The 22,799-nt window shown below is 46.8% G+C and overlaps 1 protein-coding gene across 7 annotated transcripts in view; it reads right to left on the reverse strand.

Annotated features, from left to right (window-relative positions):
• The window catches only part of LOC144243456 (hexokinase HKDC1), a 46,213-nt gene extending 32,203 nt beyond the window's left edge, over positions 1 to 14,010 (reverse strand). For 6 of the 7 annotated variants that reach the window (XM_077778518.1, XM_077778523.1, XM_077778520.1 and 3 more), the window contains exons 1-4: positions 13,948 to 14,010; positions 8,883 to 9,045; positions 2,287 to 2,435; positions 2,064 to 2,183 (exon numbers count right to left, since the gene is read on the reverse strand). In XM_077778518.1, the coding sequence (XP_077634644.1) occupies positions 2,064 to 2,183; positions 2,287 to 2,435; positions 8,883 to 9,045; positions 13,948 to 14,010 (495 nt within the window). The remainder of the gene's footprint in view (positions 1 to 2,063; positions 2,184 to 2,286; positions 2,436 to 8,882; positions 9,046 to 13,947) is intronic. The other variant, XM_077778519.1, reaches the window with a different exon arrangement.
• Positions 14,011 to 22,799: the final 8,789 nt, after the last annotated feature.

Here is a 22,799-nt window from a genome sequence, read left to right on the forward strand (position 1 = left end):
GATGATGACCCCCCCACAGCCAGACTCCACCTGGCCTCTTCTAACATTCTCTGAAAGCTTCTTAATTTTCTTATTTAGAACATTTTTTTAATGTTTGTTTATTTTTGAAAGATAGAGTGCAAGCGGGGGAGGAGCAGAGAAGAGAGAGAGAGAGACACAGAATCAAAAGCAGCTCCAGACTCTGAGCTGTCAACACAGAGCCCAATGCGGAGCTCGAACCCACAAACCATGAGATCATGATATGACCTAAAGTCCGATGGTTAACCAACTGAGCCACCCAGGCACTCATAATTTTAATTTTTTTGAGAGAGAGACAGAGAAAATGCAAGTGGGGGAGAGCTACAAGGAAGAGAGAGAGAATCCCAAACAGGCTCTATGCTCCACATGGAGCCCAATGCAGGGCTCAGTCCCATGACCCTGTGATCAGGACCTGAACCAAAATCAAAAGTCAGATAAACTGACCAAGCTAACCCAGGCACCCCTGAAACTTTTATTCTACTTTTTTCTAATCCTTTTTTTAAAAGTTTATTTACTTATTTTGAGAGAGAGAGAGAGAGTGCATGTGTGCACATGTGAATGGGGGATGGGCAGAGATGGAGGAAAGGAGAGAATCCCAACGATGTTCCACGCTGTCAGAGCAGAGTCCAGTGCGGGACTTGAACTCACATTCAAGTAGAGTGAGGTCATGACCTGAGCCAAAACCCAGAGTCAGTTGCTTAACCGACTGAGCCACCCAGGCGCCCCTAATCCCTGTTTTTATAAAATAATAAAAAATGTGAACCTCAGCCCATCCTCTGTATAGATTGATCATGGCAAGTTCCCATTCAATGGAATCAAGTAAATAATTGATTGCACCTTTTAATGGCCAGATAGTTAACAATCAGCTATTAAATACAAGACATTGTGCTACTGACCCTGGAAGTGGAGAAAAAGAATAATATAAAACAGCACCTGCTCGAGAAACATCTGTTGAGCCGGGGGACAAGGTACTAAAGCATCAAGAGACAAGTCACATAGCTACCATTGATGCACCAGGCACAGTGCTGGGCACATTGCAGAGGTTTTGTCTAAGCTTCCCCTCAGCCTGGGAAGTAGCAATTATTATCCCCATTTTGCAGAAGGGGAAAACAAAGGACTCAAGAAGTTAAGTAACTTGACCGGGGGACACAGCTTGCTCTGAACCATGATTCAAGACAAGTGTGTGGCACATGAAAACCCATTGCTTTTCCGCTGTTCCACACTGATCAGTGGCTCACGCCGACCACAGCAAACACATCTCAAGGCAGTCCGTGATATCAAGGTGCTCCATGAATTGACTGTCAGCTGGGTGTCATGACCAGTATGCACAGGAGATCATGGGCCACCACCCCAGACAGGTGTGGTCTGGGGAGACCTGACTCTTGACCGTGACCCCCTGGCCCCAGAAAGCTCATTGTTCTTTTATATGGTTCCTATTTATTTTCACAGATTTACATAGATTGGATTTCACTTCTCCCTATTCATCAACTCCACATCTGAGGCACACAGAGATGAGACCCCAGCTGGGTAGTAATAACGCTGTCACTCCAACGATCCCACCTGCATTCTCCTCCTAAGGGCCCCCTGGAGATGTAAGTCTCCCTGAGCCTTCCTGTGCTTATTCTGCTCAGCTACGTCAGCAGTGCTAAGTGTGGCCCCTTGACCACCAGTGTCCATGTCTGTCACCCAGGAGGCTGTAGGAAATCCAAGTCTCAGGCCCCACTGATTAAGAAACGCTCAGGTGACGCTCGGCAACCTATGTCTAACAAGCCTAGGGGTTCCCGCGAAACCAAGTCTGAGAACTAAAGGGTAAAAACTATTCTGTTGTCATGGGCTGTGCCCATGTCAAGTGCAAAATCAAGGCTGCCGCCTTTGCAAATTGTCTGCCTCACATTTCCACCTGCAAAAAAGGAAAACAAAAACAAAACAAAACAAAAAACTTGCTGATCTTTCCTGTTCCCAGCCTGACTCCTGAACATGCCACATTCTCCAGCCCCAAACCCCAAATCCCACACAGCTTCCTCCCTCCCCAGCATGAACCTTACCTCTTCCAGTTTAGTCTGCCTGCAGGGAAAAGAAAAGGTTAGGCCAAGGGGCAATTTCTTATGCTTCAACCCTTTGGTCTTCATGAAATCTGCCAGACAGTCAGCCACATAGTCAAACAGCTGCAGAGAAGACAAAGCACAGGACACTGGGCTAAAGCACGGTCACTTGTAAACTTGATGCCAAGGCCTTGGCCCTTGCCTCATAGACCCCTTGCCCCAATACCTCTGAGCCGTTTCCTCGGATAATTTCATTGGGTGTTGGGTAGAACTGACTCTCCATCTGGACATTTCTTTTCCCCTCCTCAGAGACCTGCACCTTCAAGACTCGAAACTTGGACCCTCCAAGATCCAGGGAAAGAAACTCCCCATGTTCTATTTAAAAAAAAAAAAAAGTTATCATTTATTGAACGTCTGTTATATGGCAAACTCTGCTTTAGAAATGGGACACATTATAAATGTCACTAAATCTCATAACCATCCCATAAAGTAGGTATCATAATACCCACTTGCTGAGACCCTAGAAGTACAGCCACTGAGCGGAGCCCTCCCAGTAAGGGGCAGAGCTGGGGTGTGACCCAAACCTGTCTGACTCTGCAGCCTGGGCCCTGCCCACTGGGCCACACTGCAGGGCATATATGTGGAGGCGAAGGTAAACCCACTTCAGGCAGGCAGTATTAGAAATGAGGCTTGGCAAGGGAATCAAGAGCAAAAATAAATGATTCGGACCTCATCAAGATTAAAAGCTTCTGNAAGAAAAAGAAATGAGGCTTGGGGCACCTGCGTGGCTGTTGGTTGAGCATTTGACTCTTGATTTCTGCTCAGGTCATGATCCCAGAGTCATGGGATCAAGCCCTGTGTCCTGCTCTGTGCTCAGCACAGAGCCTGCTTAAGATTATTTCTCTCTACCCCACTTGTGTGCTTCCTCTCTCTAAAAAAAGAAGAAAGAAAAAGAAAAGGCCTTGAGGATGGAGTCTATCCTAACATGCCACAACCAGGCTGAGAGCAGAGACTCCGGGTATGGGCAAAGTGCTGGGAAGGCAGAAGGAAAGGGCAGGGAGGTGTGCGGGGAAGAGAAGCCAGCCCCATGCAAGCCTCAATCTCATGGGCAGAGGGAAAAGACCTCAGAAGGGAAAAGAGACAGGGACCAAATGTAGCCCATGGGGGACCAACAATCGTCATATTTGGGGCCAGACCCCGCCCAGTGATAGATGCTATTAATAAAAACGTGGGATGACACATGTGTTAGGGCGAGGCAGCTCACTCTGGGGAGCTCACCTCAGCACCCAGCCAGGACTCTACTGGGACCCTTGCCAGTGTCTGCATCAGGCACAGACATGGGATAAGAATGCAAGTGTGCAAACTCTTGAACCAACGAGCCGTTGTATAGAATTATCTGTGCCTGAAAAGTGGCTACAGGAAAGGCATCCTTCATGATATACACCCAAGGCGCATGTAAGTGACACTCCATGACCACAAATCTGGTCACCCAGGTGGCCTTGTTTTGTACCATGTGACCCTAGACACAGTTTCATGGCTATAAGGGACCAGCTGGCCATTCAGATTTACTTCTTGTGAGAGAAAACAGTGAGAAATTGCTAGCTGGTGGTAAAAGCCATAGAAGGAGGATCACCCAAACCAGAGGCCAGCTGAGGAGCCAAGGTGGCCCTATGTATGTCAGCCGAAACCACGTAGAAAAATTCCGACTCCTAGGTCCCTTGCAGCCTGAGCTTCCACAGTCCTGCCCTCAGACTCACGAGATCCTGTGTGTCTTCCTTTTGCTTTCTGTGTCCTTGTACCACAGCTCCTTTCCTCACCTGGCTCACCTGGGTTCCTGTTCCTGGCAAAGAGCTAGAGATGGGCCCTCCTGAGCAGTGCTCTGCAAACTTCAAGTGCATGTGAATCTTCCAAGAATTTTAACTTGCAGCTTGATGATTCAGTTTAGGTGGGGTCGGAGATTTTGTGGGTTTTTAAAAAATGTATGTATGTATGTAGGTAAACATGTATGCAATCTCTACATCCAACATGGGGCTTGAACTCATGATCCTGAGATCAAGAGTCACATGCTATTCCAACCGAGCCAGCCAGGCACCCCTGAGATTTTATATTTCTTTTTTTTAATTATTTTAATGTTTATTTATTTTTGAGAGAGAGAGAGAGAGAGAGAGAGAGAGAGAGNGTTGGGGAGGGTCAGAGAGAGAGGGAGACACAGAATCAGAAGCAGGCTCCAGGCTCTGAGCTGTCAGCATAGAGCCTGACACGGGGCTCAAACCCACAAACCGTGAAATCATGACCTGAGCTGAAGTCAGACGCTTAACCGACTGAGCCCCCCAGCCTCCCCGAGGTTTTAGATTTCTAAACAAGCTCCCAGGTCTCTGCTGCAGGTCTCTGCACTACCGTTGGAGCTGCACAGGCTTAGTCATCTACAGACGCAGCCAGCTGGGTCTTTTGTTTTGGTGGAGCTTATTTGGACAGCAAGATTCTTATCTCCCTAGATCAGCCCCCCAAAGAAGCCTGCTGGAGCCACTCATTATTCATGAAGGGAATCCAGGGACCTGAGACTGTGCAATTTTTATTAGCCTTCATCACGTACCAAACAAGAGATGCTTTCACAGATGTTATCTTAAGTAGGAAATAGGGATGATCACACAATCCGTGTGTGAACATTTACTGAGCGCTGACTGTGTGCCGGATAACATGCCAGGTGCTAGGAAGGCAGAAGGCAGGTAGGAGTCAATACCCCAGAAGAGGCGGAACGGAGCGGAGTACTGAGGAATGCGAGGGAGGGAGGCAGGCAGCCGGCCAGAGGAGGTCCCAGGGAAGAAACCTGGAGCCAAGGAATGAGCTCACATAGGGAGGGCAGGGTCTGCTTCTGAGGAAAGAGGGAGGTGTGACAGAAATGAGCCTAGCAGGTAGTCTCAGGATAAACTAGGGCAGATTTGGAAAAACTACCCCACCCCAAAGGGCTTGAGTTTTATCCAGAAGGTGAGGGGAAGCCACAGAAAGATTTTAAGCAAGGGAATGCCAAGCTCTGATTGAGATTTGGGGAAAATGCCTCCAGCACCAGTCAGAATAGACTGGAGGATTTCAAAAACAGAGGTCCGTGTGCTGTGGCTCAGGTTGGGGGTGATCTGCAAAGCCTGGCGGAGTGTAGCAGGGAGTCATCCCTTCCTCTGGGCACCAATGCTGTCATCAGTGTGCAATCACCCAGCTCCACCCGTGACTCAAGATGCAATTTCATTGAAACCACCTGGTGTGGGCCTTCCTGTGACTTTGACCCCAGAGAAAGGACTCGTTGGACCCTGAAGGAGGGAGGACCTGCCTAGAAGAAGAGGCTATAGTGGCAGGGAGGCCGTCAGGATCTCTATAGAGATTAAGATTATTACCACCATCCATCGTGGGGACATAATGTACAACATGGTGACTGTAGTTAATAATACTGTGTTGCATATTTGACTAATTGCTAAAAGGGTAGATCTCAGAAGTTATCATCAGAAGGAAAAAAGAAACTTGTCACTATGTTGCCAAATGCTAGGTTCACTGTGGTGATCATGTTGCAATATATACAAACATCAGATCAGAAACTGTTATAATGTTGTATCAATTATATCTCAATAAAAATTTTTAACAAGTAAACAGATAATGATCTCCCAAGAGGGTGAGACTGCCTTGACAATCCGCCTCTGGATAATCCTTCTGTGATCTTTCAGAGGTTCCAGGGTTTCCTTCTCCTAAGCCACTCCCAGGGCTTATGCCCCCGTTCTGGCCCATTCCCACACATGCACGCTGACTGAGCCTGGAGATTCCCAGAGATTCAGAATCTCCAGGGGGAGAGACCTGAGAAACCACATGTTTAGGCATGCTCTACGTGAGGCTTTTTGTTTTCTCTTTTCTGGTTGTTTTTTGAGAGAAAGAGAGGGCACAAGTGAGTAAGGGGCAAACGGAGAGAAAGAGAGAAGCGGGGCTCACCCAGGGCTCGTGTCCACCTGAAGCAGGGCTCACTCAAGCTCACCTGAAGTGGGGCTCACGCTCACCCGATATGGGACTCGAACTCACAAACTGTCAGATCATGACCTGAGCCGAAGTCAGATGCTTAACCGCTGAAACACCCAGGCGCCCCCCAGTTGAGTCGTATACTCAGGTGAGTAGGGGACCCCTGTGCTAGGGCAGACCCCTGGGCGCACCAGCTGACTGCGTCAGGGCTCCCTGAGCTCCCCTTCACAGCTCCCCCCTCAGTAGCAGCAGCTTGAGTGGGCCCTACAGAACCACGATCACTGTCACAATCATGTGACGGGTGCTTCCTGTCCCCTTTCCCTCATCACTGGTAGAGGATAAGGCACAAACGCTAACACTTTTAAGGCACTTTGTAAGGACAGTCAGTTGCCGCTCCCTCACTGAAAGGCTGGGAGGGAGCCAAGCTCTAACAAGTTGCTGCTCTCAGGTAGGTTTGGATAAAAGGAAGGGAATTACAGACCATAGGTGAACTCGGGATTTCTCTGGCAACTGCATACATTTCTAAAATGGAGGCCTCCATGGATTAATAGCAGTTTATTTGTTTGCTTTTGTTAGGAACCATGAAATTACACCAGCAGCTCACAGGAGCCGCCGAAGACTTGGGGCAATATTTGGGAGATTTTAAAGCACTCCCTCCACATGACTTCATCGGATCCTAACAACCCCGACCTTTTGCTGATGTGGACAGGAGTGCAGTGGTCCTGGGACTTACCAAGGCCACCTGGCCCCAGGGACCCTGGGTCCTGAGACCTCACTGCGACAGGATCACTGCTGAGATTTATGAGGTGATGAGAGGCTCTGAGGAGAGAGTGAAGAAAGGAGGTGGTGCCTCACGGCCTGAGGGTTTCTAAGACTTGTCGCTTTCATTTTCAAACCTTCCTGAAGCAGCCAGGGCCAGAAAGACGCATCCATGCCCGCAGCCTCCAGACCATCGAAGTCACTTTCCCTCACTTCTGGGGACACACCTCTGCAGGAGGTGCCAAAGCCCTGGAAGCTGGGAGGACTTCGCCCCAGGGGTGCCCCACCCCTACCCCCCTACCCACCGCCACACACACACCCATGACTCAGGTCCTTACTCTGAATGGCCCTGGATGACTCTTCAAGGCACTCTCATAGGGCAGTGTCTGGAACTCAGCAGATTTTTTTAAACAGGCCTGTCTCTCTCCAAAGCTTATGTCCCTCCAGGGTGAGTACATTGCCCACCATGTCACCCAGCCACCCCTGAGGGAATAGGACTCACAGTTCCGAAGAACTCTCAAATGGCAGAAACTACTTTGACCCAGTCATTGGCCCACAGGGGCCCAGAACCCAGCTAATCAATCAAAGCCCCCAGGATCTCCCTAAACTTCAGTCCCTGTTCCTTCAAGGGCCCCAAAGCTCTCTGGAACTTGGTGGGAGCACTGGGACCTCGACATTGGGGGAGCTCATTGGTCCTCAGTGTTCCCGTCTGACGTGGGCAAAACAGTTACAACTCAGGACTCTTAGGGGACAGTAACACCCCTGACCACAGAAGGTGCTGGTAGATACCAGTTCTTGTCTGTCCTGTGGCTCCGCCCAGAGGCTGAGAATGGAGTTGGATGGAAACTTGTGGATTCAGTAATAGTTCCCCAAAGATGTCCACATCCTGGGATGCCCGGGTGGCTCAGTTGAGCATCCAACTTTTGATTTCGGCTTAGGTCATGATCCCAGGGTTGTGGCATTAAGCTCCGCCTCAGGCTTTCACTCAATCTCTTCCTCAAAATTTAAAAAAAAAAAAAAAAAGATGTCCACATCCTAACCCCTACATCTGTAAATAAGTTAGTTACGTGGCAAGGGAAAATTAAGGTTATAGATGAGATTAAAATGTGGGTTGGCCTTGATTTGGAGGATTATCCTGGAGTATTTGAGTGTGCCTACTGTGCAATCACGGGGTCTTTCAATGTGGAAGAGAGAAGCAGCAGGATCAGAGTCAGAGATTTAAAGATGCTACGCGGCTGGTTTGGAGATAAAAGGGGGCATGAGCCAAGGCATGCAGGCAGAGAACCCAAGGAACAAGATTCTACCCCAGAGCTTTCAGAAGGAACGTGGCCCTGCTGACAGCCCGATTATAGCCCAGTGGGACCCAGTGCAGACTTCTGAACTTCAGAGCTATGAGAGAATAAATTTGGGTGGTTTTAAGAGGCTATGTTTGTGGTAACTTATTATAGCAGCAACAGAAAACAAATACAGAGGCCAACTGTCTCTTTTTACAGATAAAGGAACTAAGGCTAAACGTTTTGCCAAAGGTCACCGAGAAATGGGCCTAGAACCCAGCTCTCTTGAATTATCATTTATTCTTCCTTCCACTACATTACATTATCTTCCATTACTTACGACCCTGGGCCTAGAATCAAGATACCCAGGCATGAAACACCACTTATTATCAGGGCCTGGTGTGCCTCAGGCACTTCGCTAGGTGCTCAGAACGACACAGACCTTGCCCTCAGGAAGTGCTGGCCCAGTAGGGAGCCCCAGCATGGGAATGCTTCGTAGATGGAGGCAGCGACCACTACCCTGAGACTGAAGAGCCAGGCTGGTGTTCACGAGGGGGAGAATGTGGGATGCTCCAGCAAGTGAATAAACAAAACATGTGGGTCCATGGGGAGCGGAGAAAAAGCAGGGTGCATTTGAACTTTGGTTCAAAGCTTCTGGTATTGAATAGACTGAAGCATAGAGAGCTGGAGAGGAATGGGCACAGAGGGCTGGAGAGATAAGCCAGGGGACAGGTCCCCATGAGCCAAGAAGAAAGCGGTGGGACCAGGGTCCCCGGCAGCCCCGAGCCCCACTCACCTGAGCCATCTGGAATGGCCCTGACAAAGGTGGGAAGCATCTTCACGGAGGCTGTGGGGTTGGTGTCCTTCCCTAGGCCCCTCTGCATTTCGGCCTGGAACCGAGCCATGATGTCCAAAAGGGTGTCATCGGAGAGCCGCATGTGATACAGGAACCTGTCCACCTGGAACAGAGTCAGGGTGACCGGGGTTGCCTGCCAGGGGTGCTTGCTCCCCACTCCCATTGTGAAGCTGCATTTCTGACTCTGGGGACAGCGTCATGATGTCCATTCCCAAAGGCTCCTTGCCTGACCCCTCACCAAGCTGCAGACAAGGTGGGGAATTGGAAGAAAGGAATAGAATGGAAGGCTGGGAGGTAGGAATGCATTTCTCTGAAGGGCAAGCTCTGAAGAAGAAAAGATTCTCCCATTTTTCTGATGGGATGATAGAGGGGCAATAGCTACAAAGGAATTAGGGTTTCTCATTCCCAGTCCAGGGCCTGCACCACTGTCCAGTTGTGTCTCCACTGCAAAAGACTAGCTTAAGCTTGAAACTTAAATTCCTAAGCATGGAAGCTTTCATTTCCAATGATGACAATATATATCCAAACTTGTTTCCCTTTGTTCATGGGCTGCTAGGAAGCTCAGCTCAATTTAGTTTCCACCTGCAATCTCTAAATTCTAGTCCTTTAAATTGCCATTCTGCTTTAAACTGAGGTTGTTCTAATTAAGATGAAGTTTAATTTTTAAAGCCAGCTCAAGGTGCTGCTAAAAATCGGTGGATAACACTCATTGTCAAGTGAGTAGGCAAAGGCCCACTGCCCTAATGGAGGGAACTTCTAAAAATCACTGTGGCTGTGCTCAGTAGAAGTAGAACTGCTTCCTCTTCATGCTAATGCCCATCATTTGGTAGTGGCAGCCTGGATTCCCAGGGCTTACTGGAATGGATGACCGAGGGGGTCACAAGTAGGGATAGTGGCATAGATGCCTTGTATTTGCCCATCCAGCCCGTAAGGAGACTTGATCCCAGCACATTCCTAGAGGAATCACTCTCCCACACTTTTCTCACAGGCTAAGAACATCTGTTGTGGTCTACAAAGTGCTTTCAGGTACACAACCTCATTCAATCTCCCCAGCATCACTTTGAGGCAGCCAGGGGAGGCCAGAACTCTTGCTTCTGGTTGAGAAATGAGGACTCCAAGCCTCAGAGTCATGAAGCAGCACTGGGAGAGCTGCAAGAGAACAGCAGCCCTGGGACTGGAATCCAGTCTGGTTTTGCGTGGTTTTGCTTCACAGCTCTGTGCAGGACACAACAGAGACATTACACCAAAAGCGCAGGGGCCACATGACCTTTATCATAGGAATCCTAGTCATCACCCAGGCCTCGTGGGCGGCATCCCAGCTCAGTCTGGGGCCAATATGGAGACCAAGACAGCGAAATGGCCCATGGCTCCACAGACTTGGGGGCCAGAGAGAGGCCAGAAAACCATCAGAGAGCCATTAACAAAAAAGGACAATTGGGCTTTCAGTGCATTTGAGGAGATAGGATGGAACCGGGTCATGCTTCGTTAAGGGCTTCCTGTTCACCCTGAGTCTGTTTATGACTAATTGGTTGGCACAATCACACACACAGAGAAGACCGACGGAAGGGACGTGACCCAAGTAATTGGGGCTTGGGGAAGGAGGAGACGTACTACATGGGAACTAAACTTGCTCCTCTTCCACCCCAAGGCCCCAGAGACGTGCCCCCCTGAACCTACGGCTCATTTCACTCAGCGCCGGCGTCCCCATAGTGTCATCCCTCCCCTACAAGACATGGGTTTGAGGCCCCAGCTGCAGTTTAACAGACTCATTCAGAACTTTGGGTTCCTGCTCCTGCTGTTTCAGTAAGTTCAAGTCCTGACAGAAGGAATGTCAACTTAGCAACAGTTTCTTATTTATTCTTTGTACCTCCCACAGAACCTGGTACAGCAGCCAGAAGGGGAAAATGAAACATATGTTGTGAGGGGGAATATTTTAAATCCAGACAGGTGATCTGGGACCTGTGTCACCAGGTACATTCTTTGCAGGCTCTGAGGGAGGGTGTTTGAGTTGAAGAAACCCAAGCACACTTTTGGGAAGACTCTGAGACCGTGAAACAGGGTATCTTATAAACAAAAGAGCCAACACACAGTGCATTGTGCATTTAACATAGGAGGGGAAAATTTAAAAATGTAAGCTCAGCTCTGCTGAATGACAGGATGTAGGAGCCAGAAGTGACTTTAGAGATCACTTACTTAGTCCAAAGTTCCCATATGAATGAATCCAGAGTCATAAAAAGGTCCACCTCTTGGACCCAGTAATTTCAGTTCTGGAAATCTAACCTTATGACCACAAAGATGGAGAATATTAAACACATTCCAGTGTTTTTCATAACAATAACTTAATTGTTTAAAAAAATGTTTTTAAACATTTAAACACCCAAATGTCAAGGGCACCTGGGTGGCTCAGTTGGTGAAGTATCCAACTTCCACTCAGGTCTTGATCTCACGGTTCATGAGTTTGAGCCCTGTGTCAGGCTCTGATGGCTCAGAGCCTGGAACCTACTTTGGATTCTGTGTCTCCCTCTCTCTCTGCCCCTCCCCTGCTTGTGCTCTGTCTCTGTCTCTCAAAAACAAATAAATGTTTAAAAAAAAGTTTTTTAAGTAGCCAAATGTCCAACAAGAGGGAAAAGATTATAGTATATCCAACATGATTAAATGTTAGGAGATATTAAAATGATAATTATGAAGAAATGGGAATTGTACAAAGTGGTTACAATACAACAAGAAGCGAAGGGCAAAGATTCAGGATTGTGGGTGAGTAAGAAATAAAACATACCATACGGGCTCCCACAGAGCAAATCTGACAGTGTTTGTGAGAGGGGTGGGAATGAAGGTAACATTTCCCCTTTTCGTAACATTGACTTACTCACCTGTAAAAGGTACACATTGAAAACCTAATCAGTCCTTCTCTTATGAGTGAACAATCTTCAGGTCAGTGACCAGATTCAGCCCAATGGAATCAATAGGTCAAATAATGTCAATATACTGAATTGGAAAAGAAACTATCAGAGTGGGGTCTCCTTCCTCCCTCCCTTCCTGTTTTACTGTTTTGTCTTGTCTTTGTTTTAACGTTGGTATAGGGAGATTTTAAAAAATTGTTCCGGCGTCTAAATAGTATGTCCCAGGATCTTGACACTCTGGAGGCAGGAAGCACAGAAACTAAGGAGGGGACAGACTACCTGACCCTGGAGAAAAAGAAAGGGCCTGTGCCTTTTGACCAGGTGTGTTTTCACCACGTGGAGGAGGGCACGAGCCCGTGTTCTCAGAAACTGTGACTCATCCAGCAACCCATAAACCTGATGCCTACACTGTCGCAGTCACCTGTTACTTAAAGTGGCCACAGGGTGCTCCTGACTACCTCTATAGCTCACTCTTCAGCTTTCCTGAAGGGGACAGAGGGAGGTGGGAAGGGTCAACCTCAGGCCTTGACAAAGGCTCGCCCTCCTCCCAGAGGAAGAAATCTGCAGAGGCTGCATCTAGCTAGGCTGGTGGACAAACGTGTCCCACCTGGTTCTAGGGTGTGACAAAGGGGCCCAAGGAAATGAAACGAATATGCAGAACCAAATGGAAATGTCCCAAAGACTTCCCTCTTGGGTTTTGCAGAGAGACCACGCAGGTTTCTTCTTTACTAAGCTGTGCTGTTGAGGACTTTTCTACCTCCTCAAGAAGCCAGTAGAGGACTCCGTGAAACTAATCAAGAAGTGAAAATTAAGACAGCTTAAGTCAGATTGATTTACAGTACTTTAAGATTAGCTGTAACTTCTAACCCAAATCTCTAATGGACAGAATTTAGTGGAGGTTCATCCCACCAAGCATATGAGGGCTGTAAGGGGCCACATTTCCTCTCTGTGTTTGAAAAGCCTGGAGGCATCAGGGCACAATGGAAAGAATGCCTGGGGAGTCAGACTTGGGTTTAATCCTCACGCCACCTTAAATACTTCGGTGACCTTGGCTAAGTCTGTCTGCTGAGAGGACTTCTGTTATCTGTAAACGGAGAGACACTAGTGCCCAGGGCGCTGCCACCCGGCAGCGGGAGGGGCTAGTGTGGTAGGCTGGGCTCATGCCAGGCTGCCAGCCGAGAATGGTGCTGGCCCCCAGGTGAGCCTGGCCAACTGCTTTTTAGTATAATTTTTTTAACATTTATTTATTTTTGAGAGACAGAGTGTGAGCAGGGGAGGGGCAGAAAAAGAGGGAGACAGAATCGGAAGCAGGCTCCTGGCTCTGAGCTGTCAGCACAGGACCTGACGCGGGGCTCGAACCCATGAACCACAAGATCATGACCTGAGCCGAAGTCAGACGCTTAACCGAATGAGCCACCCAGGAGCCCCCTCCTTTTTTTTAAATATAATTTTTTAAACATTTATTTATTTTTGAGAGACAGACAGAGTGTGAGCATGTGAGGGGCAGAGAGAGGGGGAGACATCAAATCCAAAGCAGGCTCCAGGCTTGAGCCTGGGCAACTTTTAAGCAGCCTACTTTGCTATAAATTTTGTGGAAAGGTTTCTCGGGGACAGTGGCAGAATAATGCACAGCCTACCATCAGCAATCGGCCACGGCAATCATGGCAATCATATTTCAATTATTTCACATTGAAAGCCCACATCCCTCTTGGTTGGTTCCCATGTTTCTATTCTTTCAAGCACATGAAGAATCATGTGAATTAAAGTTCTCAAAATTTCTCTCTCCTCCTTCATAGCATTTCCCCTCAAATATCCCTTCCATCAAACACGATTGTCTTTAACCTTTCTGAAGACTTTCTCCTCACCCGCACCCAGTGATATCTCCCAGGAACTGCAGAGTGAAACGCGAGGCTCAGGACAATGCCTGATGCCCACCCTGTGGGAGGTTTACTTTCTCTCCCTCCTCCATGAGTTCTTTGCTGGTCCTGTGCTCCCTGTGTCTTCTCTAATAAGCTTTCTTAAATCCCTGTGGATGTAGCCACAGTATCGGTTAGTTCCGCCAGTGAAGAATGAGGCAGGTATCTCTCAGTTCTGCAAGCCCTTACCTTCTTGATCTGATCCTCCTTCAGCTTGGTGAAGTAAAATGCCATCAAGTGTACCGCAAACATCTTTCCCAAGTTTGGTTTCTCCCGAGATGGGCAGAGATTTCTGTGCAGTGTTTACTCCCGTGTCTCTGGCGTGCTGCCGGCTCCAGGTCGGGCAGAGGCCTCCAGGAACTAGGTGCTACAGATTAAATACTTCCAGACTGCTTCGTTCAATGATTAAACTTCGCCCCCTCGCTCTGGTCCCTCCCTCGGGCATACACTTGATTGTCTAATAGGAGGCTTGGGAGGGTAGCTGAGGATCGGTGGAGGGGAGGCAGGGGATGGGTTGCTTGACCCTCTGAGAACCGGGGGCCACAAAATGCCATTGCTAAGCAACACTCTCCAGCCAGCGCTCCACCAAGCCCACTCAGCCGAGGAAAATCTGAGAAGCTGGGCATTAAACAAAGCCAACTTTGAACCAGCTGAACTGCTCTGAGAATGCTTGGCCTCAGCCTTTTCTCTTTAGTCCTTTTCTTCTCAACCCAGGGATGTAACTCCTGACTCCCTGGCCCCCTGTGGCACTACTGTCTTAATTGAGTCTAAAACCTGCCCTGGTCAGGGAGATCTCAAGAATGTTGGGGCAAATCCCTCCATTTGTGACAGATCAGATCTCTTGGCCAACAGCCTGTGGTAATGGAAAAGAACTGGTAAAAGTTTATCTATTCACAGTGATAAGCCAGAAAACCTTGATTACATAGGAAGTGACCCAGGAAAAAATATCCACGAGAATGAAGTCACCAGTGCTCACTGGAAAGCTGCTGCTAGAGAGAAAGATTGAAGCTGGTGACAGGAAATGTCTCATGCCACTGAGATATTTGGTTTACTTGCTTACCTCACTCATCATACTGGATGCGAGAAGGACCCAGAAAGGGGCGGGTGTGTGGGTGCATTAGACCTTGCACTCTTCCTGCACTCATTGGTCAGCTAACAAAATCAGTAACAACAACTGTGGTGTTAACAAGAGCAGCTAGCAAGGAGGGAGCCCTTACTGTTCCCATTTCATAGATGGGAAAACTGAGGGTTAAGTGACTTACTCAAAATCACAAAGCCTGTGAATGGTACAGTGAGGAACCAGACCCAGGAGTCTCATTCTAGGGCCTAGCTCTTAACCGATAAAATATTGCCTCTCTTCTTCCTCTGTGCAATAGATACTCAATTGATAACTATCAATAGCACCGGCTTTCTGTTGGATTGCTGTCAAGAATTCCAACTACTTGGATAGCTAGATACAGAGATACCATTCCAACAAGGTCTTCCCAGTGAGGGGAAATAACAAATGAAGGAATGCCTGACTATAATTTCCCAAACATTAATCAAATGCTTCCTAAAATTAGCAACCGACCAGATGTTAAGGCAGGACTGCTGGGTGCCTCCCCTGCCCCCCAGTGTTTCTCGCTCCTACACAGCACCTGCTCACCAGTACAAGGGGAAAAAATGTTTTCCCTGTCAGCTTAGCAGCCTCAGCTTTGTTTGTTCTTCTGCCGCACAACCTCATCAATCAAAATGATTACCGAACGATTGCCTGGTGAAAGAACCTTCAACTGCTACCTCTTCAGAAGCCACCGATTAGAGATCTTTACCCATCCGTCATGTGGTGGAGCCTCCGGAAGTCTAGTGTAAGCACACAGGGTTTGACTAAAATCACTCCAGATACTTTCCTCAGATTGATATAAAACTGTCTCCCAGATTGAGAAACCCTATCCTTTTCAGTCTGCTCACCCTTCAGACTATGAACTCTCTTTTCTCTTTTGTCTATTATCCAAGCAAACAAAAGTTAACCTTCAGTTGCTGAAACTACTCAGTTCCCCAAACCATGTGGAATTGTTGGTATCCTGAAACAGACGTGCTGTGCCAGAGTCTGTACATCTTGGGCCAGGTCACCTGTCCACAGGTGATACCAGTACCTGGCTTAATTCCTCCATTTAGGGGCGTCTGGGTGCTCAGTCGGTTAAGCATCCGACTTGGGGCTCAGGTCATGATCAAGCCCCACATTGGGCTCTGTGCTGAGCCTGCTTTGGATCCCCTGTCGTCTCTCCCTCCCTCCCTCTTTCCCCCACTCCCTCCCTCCCTCTCTCTCTCTCTCAATATAAATGAACTTAAAAAAAAAAGTCACCTCTGCAGTGCAGTGTGGCTCCGACTGTCCTTGATTTATTCACCATCGGGGTAAGAGGTTACAATGGCCGGTGGACAAAAAGACACAAAGCCATGACCAAAGGTCGCAACAGTCTCATGGCTGCTTATGTGTGCAGATAGGCAGCCTTTGGAGTTTTAATCAGGCAGATGATATTGGAGGATGCTCATCTGTTACATCCTTCCACTTTTAATGTCAGCACCTCTGCATCTATATTCCAGGTCTGAGCTAGCCAACAAAACTGAGAAGTTTAACCACTATAAAGATCACATACATTTGGAGTCCTGTAGCTCACCCCCCTCACTTTATAGAATAAAGACAAAATAATTCGATTACTGTACTATTTCTCATCTGATTATTCCGGCCCAACACTTAGAATTTTTCACTCTTATTAAATTTTTATGTAGCTATTCAAGGATATCTGGGTGTGAGTCTTATAAGCACTTAGATTTTGTTTAAGAACACCCATTTGAGGGGCGCCTGGGTGGCTCAGTCGGTTAAGTGTCTGACTTCGGCTCAGGTCATGATCTCGCGGTTTGTGAGTTTGAGCCCCACATTGGACTCTGTGCTGACAGCTAAGAGCCTGGAGCCTGCTTCTGATTCTGTGTCTCATTCTCTCTCTGTCCCTCTCTCACTTGTGCTCTGTCTTTCAAAAATAAACAAATGTAAAAAATTTTTTAAAAAAACATACCCATTTGAGGGGTGGCACTGCTAAGTGGCATTTTCATTAAAGGATACTACCCATCTAACCCAAATCTTTCATGTGAGAAGGGAAACTCTCAACTCTATACACATCTCCATTTCCATAGAACTCTCCCTTATGGCAGGGCCTAAAGATAATACTCACTTTCTTTTAAGTACTGAGCATGGTCGGAGGACTAAAAGTTTAATAGAATGTACCAATTTATTTAGTAAACACTTTTATAGCATATACTAAGGGCTTTACAATATTAATTCCCAGAGCAACTATCATTTCATTCTCTCCATTTTACAGGTGGAAACACTGAGCCACAGGGCCCAACTGGTACATGGTGTAATAAATACTTGAACGCAGGCAGTATGGCTTCAGACGCCATGCGTAGCCGCTGTGCTCTACTGGCTCTTACTAACCTGGAAGCAAAGGCTAGGGAAACAGGGGACCATCCTGGGAAAGCAGCCTAGAGTCGAGGGAGCGCAGTGGAGAATGCACATGCCCTGGATTCCACTTTGGCTTTGCCCTCACTGAAGAGGAAGGTCTAGGTTCATGTCTGCAGAGGGTTCGTAGCTGCTCCAAGGTAAAAGAGATCACATAAAGGAATCCACGTGGCCCACAGTGGGCACATGGAGAGCATTTCTTTAATCCAAGCCTTCACACAGCTAGGGACCCCTTCTTACAACTGCTCTTGTATCTCATCCCATTTGGTCCCTCAGAATAAGAAAATGCACGCAGCCCTTTCAACACATTCAATAAAGCATAACCATAAACCAGTTCTGTCTACTGACATTACTGTAACAGTAAGGAATTTTATAGATATTCTATTCCTGTTCAACTAAAAGAAATAGATCTTGAATTCTGTTCCATGTTCTTCTTAATGATAAATTCAAAATTAAGTTGTCCACAATATAAATCAGTCTAACCTGCTGGTATTCCACTTGCTGCAAAAGAGTAAGAGTGTGTGAGAGAGCAAACTTCCATACAACAAAGTCAATGCAGAAACTTGCAAACTTGCCCACAGTTACAGTTCCTATGGTGTCTACGGGAGCAAGCACAAATGAAGCAGAAATGTTAACTTCAGCAAGTTTCAAAAGAATGCTCCCGATCATTTTTTATAGGTTTATTCCTGACCCAGAGAGGATTGGAAATGTTTGTGAAGAAATACACTGCACACAAATTATTTTTATCACAACTCCACATTAACAGTTGTATTTGCAGGGGCGCCTGGGTGGCTTAGTCGGTTAAGCGTCCGACTTTTGCTTAGGTCATGATCTCGCGGTTCATGGGTTCGAGCCCCGCGTCGGGCCCTGTGCTGACTGCCAGCTCGGAGCCTGGAGCCTGTTTCAGTCTGTGACTCCCTCTCTCTCTGACCCTCCCCTGCTCACGCTGTCTCTCTCTCTCTCCTAGAAATAAATAAAACATTAAANTTTTCTTTGCAGGGCTCCTGTCTTTGCTCAGTTGGTTGAGTGTTTGACTCTTGATTTCGGCTCAGGTCATGATCTCACGGTTCGTGAGTTTGGGTCCCAGGTCAGGCTCTGCGCTGACGATATGGAGCCTGCTTGGGATTCTTTCCTCTCTCCTTCTCTCCCTGCCTCCCCCCCACCCCCGCTCATGCTCTCTCTCTCTCAAAAATAAATAAACTTCAAAAACATCTATCTATCTATCTATCTATCTATCTCAAAGAGAAACCAGTCATACAAGGAAATTCAACCCATGTGACTTTTAACATTTTTCAGAGTAGTTACAACCTAAATTGCACAAACCAGCAAACTTGTAAAAGCAAACGAGACTTCTGGTTAAACATGGAGTAAACACACAAGGAAATGACACAGGGATTAATAAGAGATCTTAACATAGTTTTGAAAGATAGAAAGCTGACAGAGACCAGCTTAGCAGAGGAAACCCAACAGTGATTTTGCTGAGAAGTGACAAATGACATTTTTAACTCTAGAAATGCTCAGGAATTGCAGGCCCTGCTACCTCAGAAGAGCAGGAGGCAGGCCTAGTGCCACAATGGGAGACTTTTATTTAGAAAAAGCAGTACGCACCTACGCACCACGTGGGCCCCTGCACCTAGGGCACTGGTGACCAAACGATCGCCACGCATACCAGAGAGCAGGCTTTTATTCGCTGGAGAGACTGAACCCCAAAGCCTCTGGACTTGGTACCACCAGGCACCACGGGAAGTGGGAATGAGGCACAAGACTGAACATGTGGTCTCCAAGCAAAACCCTCAAAATGGGCAATGAGACCCCCAAACCACTTCCTGTCCAGTGTCTGCCGGCAGACATCCATCTACAGGCATCCCTCCCTCCCTCCCTGGGAGGAGTTAGGGGATCCAGTTTTTCCTCTGGTAAAACTAAATGGCTTTAGATATGGAAAAGGCAGAAGGATAGAGACAATAAGCAGATCAGGGGGCCTCAAGTAGAGGGTCAGTGGGGTGTCTGCGTGGACCCAGTCAGTTAAGTGTCTGACTCTTGATTTCGGCTCAGGTTGTGGTCTTGTGGCTTCACGGGCTGAAGCCCTGCATGGGGCTTTCTTTCTGCAGGCAGCGTAGTGCCTTCTTGGGATTCTCTCTCTCCCTCTGTCTCTCTCTGACCCTTCCCCACTCATGCTGTCTCAGTCTCTCTTGGAAAATAAATAAATAAAACTTAAAAAATTTTTAAAGAAGAGGATTAAATAAATGAGGCACAGGGGAGATTTTAGGGCAGTGAAACTGTTCTGTACGAGGCTCAAACAGTCAATACATAACACAATGTTTGTCAAATCCCACAGAACTTTATAGCACAAAGAATGAATTTAACGTATGTGAATATAAGAAAATATTCAGGAGGGGCACCTGGGTGGCTCAGTTGGTTAAGTGTCTGACTTCGATTCAGGTCATGATCTCATGGCTTGTGAGTTCAAGCCCCGCATCCAGCTCTGTGCTGACAGCTCGGAGCCTGGAGCCTGCTTCAGATTCTGTGTCTCCCTCTCTCTCTGCCCCTCCCCCTCTCGAGTTCTGTCTCTTGAAAACAAACATTTAAAAAAACTTTTTTGAAGAAAATATTCAGGAGACCGTGGATGCAATGAAATAGTCTTACTGGAGGGAATGGGAGGAAAGATGCTGACCTCAGTAAATCTGGAAGTGAGTGGAGTCGGCTAGACTCCCGGCAAAAGGAACGATATCCAGGTAACAGGCCTGGGAAGTCTGAGACGTATTGCATGGGGACTAAATTTGTTCAATTTTTACTCCAAGGCCCCTGAACCTACTGCTCATTCCGCTCAGCGCTAGAGTATAGAGAACTTCTCCGGCATCCCCATAGTGTCATCCCTCCCATACAAGACGTGGGTTCGAGGCCCCATTGGGGTCATTTGCCAGCTGCAGTTTAAGAGTCATTCAGAACTTTGGGTTATAGCTCCTGCTGTTTCAATAAGTTCAAGTCTGTCAACTTAAAGACAGCTTCTTGTTTATTCTTTGTACCTCCCACAGGACAGCACTATTATATTCTGGTTGCTAAGGCTGTTCCCCCCAGAGCACAGCTTCACTATTCTGAAAGCACTATACATGTATACTAGGATTGGATCATTACGTACATGGAGGGGGGATGAAGGGAGGCAGTTTTCTCACAGTTGTGGTGGGAGGTTACTGACAAGCAAGGGGAGGTGGCTAGAATGGCCATGTTACTGGATTACAGGTGAGGATGTCAGTAAAACTCATGAGTAGCTTAATATACAGATAGATATGTATATATACATACATACATGTACAAATATTTGTAGATGTCTGCATGTACATGGCTTAGTATGCTCATCTATGTTTCCTTGCTCTGTCAGCTGAAAGACCCTAGAAGCAATGATACACAGTAGCAACAAGCACATCTGGCAGGTGGACCTTAGTTTCTTCTTTTTGTTAATTTTTTAAATGTTTATTTTTGAGAGACAGAGAGAGAGCATGAGAGGGGGAGGGGCAGAGAGAGAGAGAGAGGGAGACAAAGAATCTGAAGCAGACTCCAGGCTCTGAGATGCCAAGATGCCAGCACAGAGCCTGACTCGGGGCATGAACCCACTAACCGCGAGATCATGATCTGAGTTGAAGTCGGACGCTTAACTGACTGAGCCACCCAGGCGCCCTGTGGATCTTAGTTTCTGATATCATTCTACAAACACACACACACACACACACACAGGAACCTGAGCTCCTTGGAGAAGCACCTGATTCTAGAATTGTGTGGGGCAAGGCATACACAAAATGAGCCTGGAGCATCTTGTAGTGCCAGAAAATAAATAAATGCTAAGAAAAAATACCAAAAAAAATGTTGGGGACATGTCAAAAGGATACAAATAGCCAATTAATAGGGCTCAAATAACCAAAGTTAGGACAATATGAGCAATAAGAGTATTATCAGATTATAACCCAATGTGTAAAATATAAATATCCATGAACCCATACTGATGTAAAGAAATAATTGAATAGGGGCACCTGGGTGGCTCAGTCAGTTAAGTGTCTGACTTAGGCTCAGGTAATCTCGCCGTCTGTGAGTTCGAGCCCCGCATAAGTTCAGTCATGATCTCACAGTTCCTGAGTTTGAGACCCGTCTCAGGATTTGTGCTGACAGCTCAGAGCCTGGAGCCTGTTCAGATTCTGTGTATCCCTCTCTTTGCCTCTCCCCCACTTACTCTGTCTCTCTCTCTCTCTAAAAAATAAACATTAAGAAAATTAAAAAATAGTAATAAAACTATTCTAAATTTTCAAGTTTCTTAAACCCTATAGATGCTGATATTTGGCAAATACACTAAAAAAGTCAGCTAATAACCCAATAGCCAAAGCAATCCTGAGAAAGAACAAATATCATAATGCCTGATTTCAAGCTATATTACAAAGCTATACTAATCAGAACAGTATGGTACAGGCATAAAAACAGGTAGATAGATCAATGGAACAGAACAGAGAGCTCCCACATAACCCCCTGCATATATAGTCAACTAATTTTTGATGAGGGTGCCAACAATGGGGAAAGGGTGGTTTCATCAATAAATGGTGTGGGAAAAGTAGATATCCACATGCAAAAGAATAAAACCGAACCCCTAACCTTACACCACTCACAAAAAATAACTCAAGATGATCAAAGACTTAAATGTAAGACCTGAGGGGCGCCTGGGTGGCTCAATCAGTTGAGCATCTGACTCTTGATTTTGGCTCAAGTCATGATCTCATGGTTCATGAGTTCCAGCCCTGTGTCAGGCTCTGTGCTGACAGCATAGAACCTGCTTGGAATTCTCTCACTCTGCCTCTCTCTCTGCCCCTCCCCTGCTTGCTTGCTCGCTCTCTCAAAATAAACTTAAAAAAAAATAAATGTAAACTCAAATCATAAAACTCTTAGAAGAAAACATAGGGAAAACAATCCTTGACACTGGTCTAGTCAATGACTTCTTAGTTAAGTCACCAAAAGCACAGGCACCAAAGAGGAAAACAAACAAGTAGGACTACATTTAACTAAAGAGCTTCTGCACAGCAAAGGAAACAATAAATTTGCAAACCACCCATCTGATAAGGGACTAGTACTCAAAATATATAAAGAACTCATATAAGGGGCACCTGGGTGGCTCAGTTGACTCAGCAACCGAGTCTTGATTTCAGCTTAGGTCATGATCTCATGGTTTGGGGACTGAGCCCCACATCCAGTTCTGTGCTGACATCCACACAGAGCCTGCTTGGGATTCTCTCTGTCCCTCTCTGCCCTTCTCCCATTCTCACTCTGTCTCTCAAAATAAATAAACTTAAAAAAAAGAACTCATATGATAGCAAAAAAGAAAACAATCCAATTTAAAAGTGAACAAAGGTCCTGAATAGCATTTTTCTGAAGAAAACACATGAATGGGCATAAAGAACATGAAAAGGTGTCTGACATCACTAATCATTAGGGAAATGAAAATCAAACCCACAGTGAGATATCACTTCCCACACGTTAGGATGGCTTTTATAAAAAAGACAAGAGATAGCAAATG

This window comes from Crocuta crocuta, unplaced genomic scaffold (assembly GCF_008692635.1).
Source record: "Crocuta crocuta isolate KB4526 unplaced genomic scaffold, BGI_CrCroc_1.0 scaffold167, whole genome shotgun sequence".
Lineage (NCBI taxonomy): Eukaryota > Metazoa > Chordata > Mammalia > Carnivora > Hyaenidae > Crocuta > Crocuta crocuta.